This window comes from Benincasa hispida, chromosome 6, assembly GCF_027475165.1.
Source record: "Benincasa hispida cultivar pf3 chromosome 6, pf3_genome.v1.1, whole genome shotgun sequence".
NCBI lineage: Eukaryota > Viridiplantae > Streptophyta > Magnoliopsida > Cucurbitales > Cucurbitaceae > Benincasa > Benincasa hispida.
In genome coordinates, this window is record NC_143483.1 from 29,239,863 (window position 1) to 29,249,567 (window position 9,705).

General features: G+C 33.6%; 1 protein-coding gene across 1 annotated transcript; it reads right to left on the reverse strand.

Annotated features, from left to right (window-relative positions):
- Nucleotides 1-400: 400 nt before the first annotated feature.
- On the reverse strand, nucleotides 401-3,583 carry LOC150035575 (uncharacterized). Its single transcript, XM_090314359.1, has 7 exons — nucleotides 3,428-3,583; nucleotides 3,190-3,374; nucleotides 2,601-3,014; nucleotides 1,491-1,838; nucleotides 1,260-1,381; nucleotides 881-1,067; nucleotides 401-530 (listed from the first exon to the last, which is right to left on the reverse strand). The coding sequence occupies exons 1-7, from the start codon at nucleotides 3,581-3,583 to the stop codon at nucleotides 401-403; spliced, it is 1,542 nt and encodes a 513-aa protein (XP_090170485.1).
- Nucleotides 3,584-9,705: the final 6,122 nt, after the last annotated feature.

A 9,705-nucleotide genomic window follows, 5' to 3' on the forward strand; every position in this document is an offset into this window, starting at 1 on the left:
CGTGGATTGAGTTAGACTCGATTAGATTCGGGGAGCTGTTGGTTGTTCGTGTTGTTCGTGTTGTGTACCGAATGTTGCGTTCGAGGGCTATGTTGCTGTGGACGCTTTGGACTGATCGAGGGATTCGTGAAGAATGTTTCTTAAAAGGTATGCATACTTTATCTCTTGATTCTATTGAAGCATGCTGTAATTTCTTGTTGTGCATGGCTTGTTAGTTTCCCTTGTACTGTAATTATTTATGTTCAATTCTAATGGAATTTAGAACAATCCCTTCTGTTGCTCATGGAAATCCTCATGCTTGATTTCCTTCACATATTGCACTCAAACTATCACAATATACAATAGCTTGGTCATGATGCAAACCAAGATTACCAACTATCCCCCTCGGCCATATTCCCTCTTAAGCAGCTTCTGTCAAGGCAATGTACTTTGCTTCAGTAATAGACAAAGTAACTGTAGGATGTAAGGTAGCCTTCCAACTAACAATAGAACCACCTAGAGTGAACACATAGCCAGTCACAAACCTTCTACTGTCAACATCTCAAGCATAATTAGAATCAAAATAACCGATCACCAAACATTTTTATCATTCCCATAAATAAGACCAACACCAGACGTGTCTCTAAGGTAATGAAAAATCCTTTTAACAGCTTGCTAATGCTCTTTCCCAGGTTGACTCATGAACTTGCTAACAACATTAACATGGGAAAGATTAGGCCTAGTATATACCATAACATACATCAAACTTCTCACTGCACTAGCATAAGGAACTCGAGACATGTACTCCTTCTCAATTTCAAACTGTGGTGAAAACACATATGACAAATGAGCATTTGTAGCACTGAGAGTATCTATAGGCTTAGTTGATGACATACCAAACCTGGACAATATTTTATGAATATAACTTTTCTGTGACAAGAAGAGCTTATTCTTATCTCTGTCCATGTAAATTTCCATACCCAAAATTTTCTGAGCAGCACCCAAATCCTTCATATCAAACTTAGCATTGAGAAGAATCTTCAATTTCAGAATGTCAGACTTGGACCTTGCAGCTATGAGCATATCATCTACATATAAAAGTAGAAAAATCATTGAACCATCAACAACTTTGTTGTGATTTACACAATAATCATACGGACTTCTGTTATAGCCAAGTCCAACCATATAGTTGTCAAATTGTTTGTACCACTACCTTGGAGACTACTTTAACCCATACAAAAATTTCTTCAACTTGTAAACATAATCTTCTTTATTTGGACCCTGGAACCCATCTAGCTGGGCCATATAAATCTCTCCCTTAAACTCTCCATGTAAGAAAGCTGTCTTCACATCTAGTTGCTCAAGTTCCAAATTCTGATGTGCTACTATAGCTAGTAACACCCTGATAGAAGTATGTCAGACTACTAGTGAGAAGATCTCATTATAATTAACTCCATCCCTCTGATAGAAGTATGTCTGACTACTAGTGAGAAGATCTCATTATAATTAACTCTAGCAGCAACTCAAACTTTATATTTAATACTCTCTGAGAGTAATATTCCCTCATTTTTCTTGAAGACCCATTTACAAGTGATAATATTCTCTCCTTAGATTGTTTAACTAATTCCCAAATCCAATTTTTGTCAAGAAATTCCATTTCATCCACCATAGCAGTAAGCCATTGAGCAGTCTCACTACATGACATAGCTTCTCTATAGGTAGATGGCTCATGAAGATCCACCTCTTCAGCAGCCTGCAGTGCAAAAGTAATCATATCTTCAAAACCATACCTCACAGAAGGTTCAACACCAACTCTTCTAGCTTTGTCACGAGTTATACTCGGTTGATTTACTTGTGAGCTAGAATGTCAAGGAAACAACTTCTGATGTTTCAGGCACATTAGTTTCTGGTTACACATAAGTTTCTGAGGTAAGTGTTGAACTTCTCCACATTGATGTTGTAATTCATTCACAATTGAAGTGAATTGCATCTCCACCTATTTAGCAACACTACTACTTTCTGCCATATCACATTCCTACTAAGTATAACTCTATTCTCAGAAGGTGACCAGACTCTATATCCCTTAACTTTGTCCTCAAAACCCACAAATAAACCATTTTTAGCCCTTGGTTCTAATTTACCCTTGTTAACATGATAGTAGATAGTATAACAAAAAACTCTTAGTAAAGAATAATTTGCAGGATTACCAGACCACACCTCGTAAGGTGTTTTACAATCAATAGCTGTGTGAGGTCCACGATTGATAAGATAACATGATGTATTTACTGCTTCTACCTAAAACCTTCTGGCCAACCCTGGATTAGAGAGCATGCATCTTGCTCTTTGCAACAACGTCTGATTCATACGTTTTGAAACCCATTTTGCTATGGAGTATCCTTGACAGTGTGAGGCGAACAATCCCCTCAGCTTTACAGAACTCATTAAATTTAGATCCATAGAATTCCAAACCATTATCACTTCGCAACCTTTTGATCTTCTTCCCAGTTTGATTTTCAATCAATGTCTTCCACTACTTGAAATTTTTGAAGGCTTCACTTTTATGTTTCATCATAAAAACCCAAGTCATTCTTGAGTAATCATCAATTATAGACATAAAATACTTGCTGCCTTCAATAGGTTCAACTCTGGAAGATCCCCAACAATCTAAATGAATATAATCGAATGTCCCTTTTGTATGATGATCACCTCTTGGAAACTTGCTACGATGAAGCTTCCCAAATACACAATGTTCATAGAATTTAAAATCCTGCACCTTGTGCCCACATAGAAGATCTCTTTTTGATAGAATTTGCATCCCTTTTTCACTCATATGACCAAGTCTCATATGCCATAACTTAGTCATATCATCCTTGTGAACGACAGACGATGCAACAACAACATAACTTGTTATTGTGGAACTTGATAGGAAATACAGTGTTCCACATTTTATAACTTTCAAATCTACCTCATAATCCTTGTAGACATACATTGCTCCGCATTTACCTTTAAAACTGTAACCCTTGCCATCGACTACACTAAAGGAGATCAAACTTTTCATCATTAATGGAACATGCCTAACCTCGTTTCAAAGTGTAGAAGACACCATTATGTGTTCATATCTTGATTGAGCCGATTCCAACTATCTTGCACACAGCACCATTAACCATACTAACATTCCCTAAGTCTATTTCCTGATACGTTAATAACTACTCTCTATTTGGGCACATATGATAAGATGCCCCAGAATCAAGAACCCACACATCATCAGAATATGAATGCTCATTCACAACTAAAGCTAGATCTCTTGAAGAATCAATCTCGACTTCTTCAGGATCAATCTCAACTTGTGCAACAGAAGCAGATGCTTTCTTTTTGTCACTATTTTCCTTCTTTTCCTGATACCTTTTTTATCTTAGGACATTCGATTTTCTTTACAATATGGACAAACATCATTTGACCTAGAACCCTTTGACTTCAAAGACTTATTATTCTGGTTCGACTTCTGTTTACCAGAATTCCTATGTCCCTTGCTCCCTATTGCAGCTAACCCAGATGCCTGACTTTCTATACCTGAATGTCCTGCATTCTGACGGTCCTCTCTCATAAGCAACGTGGACTTTGTATCTTCTAAGGTCAGAGTTTCTTTCCCTCCAATATACGAGTTAACGAAAGTCTCATACGATAGGGGTAAAGACGTCAAAAAAATTAGGGAAACATCCTCATTCTCAACCTTAACCTCTACATTACGCAGATCTAATAAGATTTTATTTAATTGATCAAGATATTCTCATAGAGACGTACCTTCCTGTATATGTAGATGATACAAATGTTTCTTCAGAAATAACTTCTTGGTTAAAGATTTCTTCATGTAAAGACTATCTAACTTCAACTAAAGACCAACGACAGTTTCTTCATCTGCGACCTTGATGATGACATCATCAGCCAAACATAGCATGATCATCAAATGAGCCTTCTTCTAAAGAGTCTGCCATTCTTCATCATCCATGACAACCTTCTTTGACTTATCAGTCAAGGGCACCCATAGGCCCTACTGCTTTAGCAGGGATTGCATCTTGATCTACCATAATCGAAACTTCCCTCCTGGCAAATTTGTCGATTTTTACGTTCAGCTATACATCTTTAATTTTCGAACAAATGCGAAATTTTGAAAAAAAAAACCCTAACAAGGCTCTGATACCAGTTTGTTAGGGACGAAGGAACTCCAGATATCTCCACAATAGTATGATATGTCTACTTTAGGTATAAATGGCTTTACTTTTGGAACCACCCTAAAAGGCCTCATACTATTGGAGATATTTGTCCTCCCTTATAAACCCATGATCATCCCTTATTTAACCAATGTGGGGCTTTGATCACATTCCCACCCAACAATCCTCCCCTTGAACAAAGGATTACCAAGCATTCCTTCAAACAGTCATCTAATCTCTGTGTTGATTGTTCCAGAAGAGTCTTACGGGCCCTGCACTGAAATGGTTTACGTCACTAGCTCATTCTAAGTTAGCCTCGTTTGAGCAATTATCTCAAATGTTCATCGATCAGTACTCCTACAACTTAGATGTCAAACCAAAAAGATCTGATCTTGAGGCTCTAATTCAGAAAGGTGATGAAAGTTTCAGTGCTTATGTAGGCAGGTGGAGGGCTGTCGCTGCCCAAATGCGACAACCACGAAGTAGTAATCCATTTTTACATTTGAGCACACTGCCCATCTAAGGGCTCAATCACAAAAGGATACTTTGAACATGACTACATCTTGTTCGAAATCTGAGGGATTTTACTGATAAGGCATGACTTCTTCATCTCTAACAAATTGGTAGGATATTGTCCACTTTGGGTATAAACCCTCATGGCTTTGCTTTTGGAACCACCCTAAAAGGTCATAATATTGGAGATAGTTGTCCTCTCTTATAAACCCATGATCATCCCCTTATTTAGCCAATGTGGGACTTTGATCGCATTCGCATCCAACACTTAGTCTCATGAGATATGGTAGTTGGAATACTGACAAGTTTATTACTAATTGACAATTTATTACTAATTGACAGTGTATGCTTTCACTAGGACCACTTTAAATTACATTTTCATCATTCATATACATGTTTGGTCGATCATAGACCAATGCCCTTGTTTTCTTTTCAGGTCTATCATCAAGAGTCATTTCAAAAGTAAGCAAAGACCCATTGAGTTCATCAACTTTCATCTTGACAATGTCATAAGCTTCTTTTATAACAGTTACTTTTATATCAAACCTCTTAGATAGAGATCTAAGAATTTTTTTAACATGTTTTTCTTCATATAATTTTTATTCTAGAGTGATTTTCTTGTTAGCAATGAAGCACCCACACACAATAAACTTAGTTATGATTTCATCCTCGAGCATCCTAAGGTTTTCAAATTTCATTGTAAGCAGTTGAAGCCTCAACATATTTACCTTTGAAGTAATTTCATGTGTCACTTATAGAATATCCAATGCTTCTTTGGCTAAAATTCAAGTATTTATCAAACGAAATACATTTTTGTCAACATCATTGAATATAACATTCAGAGCATATGAGTTCCCTAGAGATGCTTCATCTTCTCTTTTTGTATCCTGTCTTTTCTAGTGTTGGAATGTTGACATCATTTAATTGGTTCCATCCAAGATTGGAGGACGAGTAGTAGATTCACCTTCTTTGATCATGTTAATCTTCGACTGAGAGATAGACTTGAGATCGAAACACGTCAAAATGGTAGGAGTCTGCTTTAATACAAATTGGAAAATAGATAGATGAGTCTAATATGGAACAACACAAGTTATGCACAATGTTGTAACAATAAAAATGAAAAGAAGCCAATTGAGAAACAAAAATAGAAAAATAAAGACACAAATATTTGTAACCCAATTTGGTGCAATATCACCCTACTTATGGGGGTAGTGTTGATATGTTAGAGATTCAACAATGACTCTCATATAACCTACTCTTAGTGAATAACTAGGCTTCCCCTAATCTTGAAACCCCCTCTCCAGTTACGCCAACATTATTTCAACTTCTTATTTGAAACAACCTTCAATATGAGGTTCTCTCAAAATTACGAAACTTAGACTCCTCTAAATATGAATAGTTTCAAACTTCCTCAAAGAAGTAATCAACTCGAACAAAAATCTTCAGCCAAATCTCCAAGACAAGACATTTAGCAACACCCTCAGAGATGTTCACACAAAGGTAGTTCTTTTCAATAACACTCTCACACCACGTTCACATGTAGACAAGAAAGGGGCTAACCCTAAAAGAAGGTAAACAATCTTATATATAGAAGTAGCATGAAGTTAACTTCAGAAGGGAAAAAATCTTTATCGACAAAAGGAAGGGAAAGCAGCTCCGAATTGGGCAGACAAAGAATGAAAAATCTTTTCAGACAAAGATCGCTCAAACGATAATAATGTTCTTGACAAACCAAGGAATAAACCTGTCCAACATGTTGCTTGTAACAAAGACAACCAACTCATGTAACTAGTTTCAAATTGTTTTATTTTTTTTCTCTCTTCAAACCATCTCTCCCATGCTTGCATCCACTACCATTAAGATGTCAATATCATACTAAAGACATGATGTTTGATTAAAGATTACATATATTTCATAAATCATTTTCAAACTATATTTAAAATATATTGATTCTTGATCTCTTTCATAGATGAATATCCCCTATTTGACTTATTTAACGTGGTGAAAATATTATATAAATTGTGTTACATTCCTCACTTTTGCAATAATAGAGATTATGGTCGTCTATTCTTCTTCGTGCTTAAACTAATAGAAAATAAGAGTGAGAAAAAAAAAATATGGATCAAAGAAGTGGCAACATGGAAACCATGAGAGAGAATATAAATTTGTTGGATTCTTTACCTCTCAACGATTCACTTATTAGTATTCATATTTCATTGAAAAAGAAGATTGTGATCGACCGAGTTTTAGGGACGAAAATGCAAAAGAGATTAAGATTAAAAAGAGTGTAAAGTCAATGGGTATTTGTTTGTTTTTTTTTTAGTATTTATAAATATATCACAATGTAAAAAATTATAAATGTAACAAAATTTAAATCAAGCTCTCTGAGTCTATCAATGATAAACTATATCGCTAATAGTAGTCTATAGTGATAAAATCTATCACGGATAGATTTTGCTGTATTTATAACCTAATTATTAGTCTCAAGTGATACCGATTATAATTAAAAAATCATATTTTTTGTCCATGTACTTTTTGTATGATTTGTATTTAAATTAATTTATAGATTTCAAAATAGTATACTTGTACCTTTGACTTTTGAACTTAATTTTTTATTTGGTTGAAAACCAATTAACAAGCAATTACAAAGATATTGAAGCCGTATCCACCTCATTCCACCAACAATAGACTCAACAATGAGCTCAGCTTTGATTTAGTTCCTAATTTTGTTACATTTTTATCCTTGATTTTTAGATTTAACTTTTATTTGGTCTTAAGTTTCAAGATTTATAAGTTTTACTTTAGAATGTCCAATAAAACTAACTTTTAGTTATTTATGTTACTTTAATTAGTTTCTATTGCTTTTTCGTCACTACTAAAATTAATTAAAAATATTCACCCGTTATAATTATTTTGAATTAAATTAATTTAAAAGTAACGTCAAAGAGCAAAATTGAGTACTAATGAAGTTCACTACGACAGTTTCGGCCTACAATTTCATTTTTACATCATTATTCTATCTATATATTATGATCGTCTTAAAACTTACCATATCTCTAAGTGTCATTGTAGAGTATGATGATAATTGTACACCAATGCCAATTCAAAATCACCATTAAAAATAGTTGTCATCATATATACGATGATGATTAGCTACGATGTCAGTTTAAAAGTCACATGTTAGTTCTAAAGTTTGGAATAATAACTATGACGACGACAATTTGCAACGATGGATGGTTTAGCATTCTCATCATATATACAATGACAATGATAAGTCAGTTTTAAATTGACAATGTATGCATGAATCGATGACAATTATGAAACGACATCTTCCCTTGGCCTAGCCTCAGAAGTCATGATGATAGTTTTAATTATATTTCTAGCCGTTATTTATTATTGAATGAGATAACAACTCTAAACTAACATCTTTTATATGTTTTCAATTATATAGATTTATTAGCATAATTCGAACCCAAACATTGTACAGAAGATATACATAGCAATGAATTTACCTACACAGATTTTTAAACTTGACAACACAATTATCCTAGAAGAACAGACTAACATAATAGTGTCCCATAACACAATATGGTATTATACACTATTACAAAATCAAGTTTTAATGTTGGTTTAAAACTGACATTATAGGGATATAGTATCGGTTGAAAACCGACATAAAAAAAATTGTATTATAAAAGATCTTTAATGTTGGTTGTCTTTAATGTCGGTTTTAAACCGACATTATAGATTACCAAGATTTCAATGTCGATTTTTCACCTACTTTTCATCCGTAATTGTTCGATATTAAATATCTATCATCGTTTTGTCATTGAAAAAAATAATATATATTATTTTCTTACGCACGTTGAGGTCAATAATATTTCTCTTTTACCTTTACATGCACAAAATAAAATCTTAATTGCTTTCATAAATCCCTAATAAGTTACAAAAGAAAAACTGGATGAGAATTTAACTCCAAAACTAGGATAAAATCTATTTCTCATCCAAATAAACTCCATATGATTTTGACAGAAAATTCCTACGTATCAACCACGAAGTATACATATATATTCTACATTGAACAATAGAGTATACATGCCAAGTTGTACACAAGAATAGAGTTCAAAATAAATGAATTACAAAATGGTTAAAATGACTAAAAATAAGTGGAAGATAAATAAAGTGTTCAACTATGTTTTCCAAAGTTTCTCTGATGTCAATTTTTGGAACCTAGAGACTATTCTCCTACCTACAAAGTAGATAAAACAACAATTTGAACAAATAAGTAAAAGCAAAACATAATATCACCCTTAGTGAAGAGTAATATAAGACCTAGTGAGATAACAAATAAATGCAAACTTGCCAAACATAAACTATGACGATAATGTAAAATAAATATCGAAATCTTATGAATTTTAAGCATATAAAATACAAATGAGCCTTAGAGTAATTAAGAATGAGTTTAAAATGACTTACAAGTATTGTTTTATGTGAAAATTTTTCCTATAAACCCTTCTAAGAAAAGTACCAATTAAAGTATTCTAAGAACACCTTAGAATGTGTTGAGTAGTCTAGAATTCTACTTACCTAAAAAGCACTTCTAAAATAATCAAAAGGCTCATAAAATAATAAAGTCATAGTACCAATATTAGAACTTAGTTCGAAACCTGATTCAAAGACTCAAAAAGTATTCGGAATGGGTAATCTTACCCAAAACAACTTTAAACATCAATTCATACACCTAGAACTAAGTCTAAACTATAATTAAAGCATATCCATGAATTAATGACTAATTTACAGAACCAAAAGAGTCTAAAAAGAGTTTTCAATAACTAAGACTTACCAAAACAGGACCCACATCCATTGCGTTCTTTTGAATTCAATCTGAACAGTGTAAATAAACACTTCAAGCTACAAGAAAAAGAAGCCCACAACAATCAATCTAAATACATCATCACGATAGAAGCTTAAAATAAATGACCAATAAAATAAATTGTTGAATAAG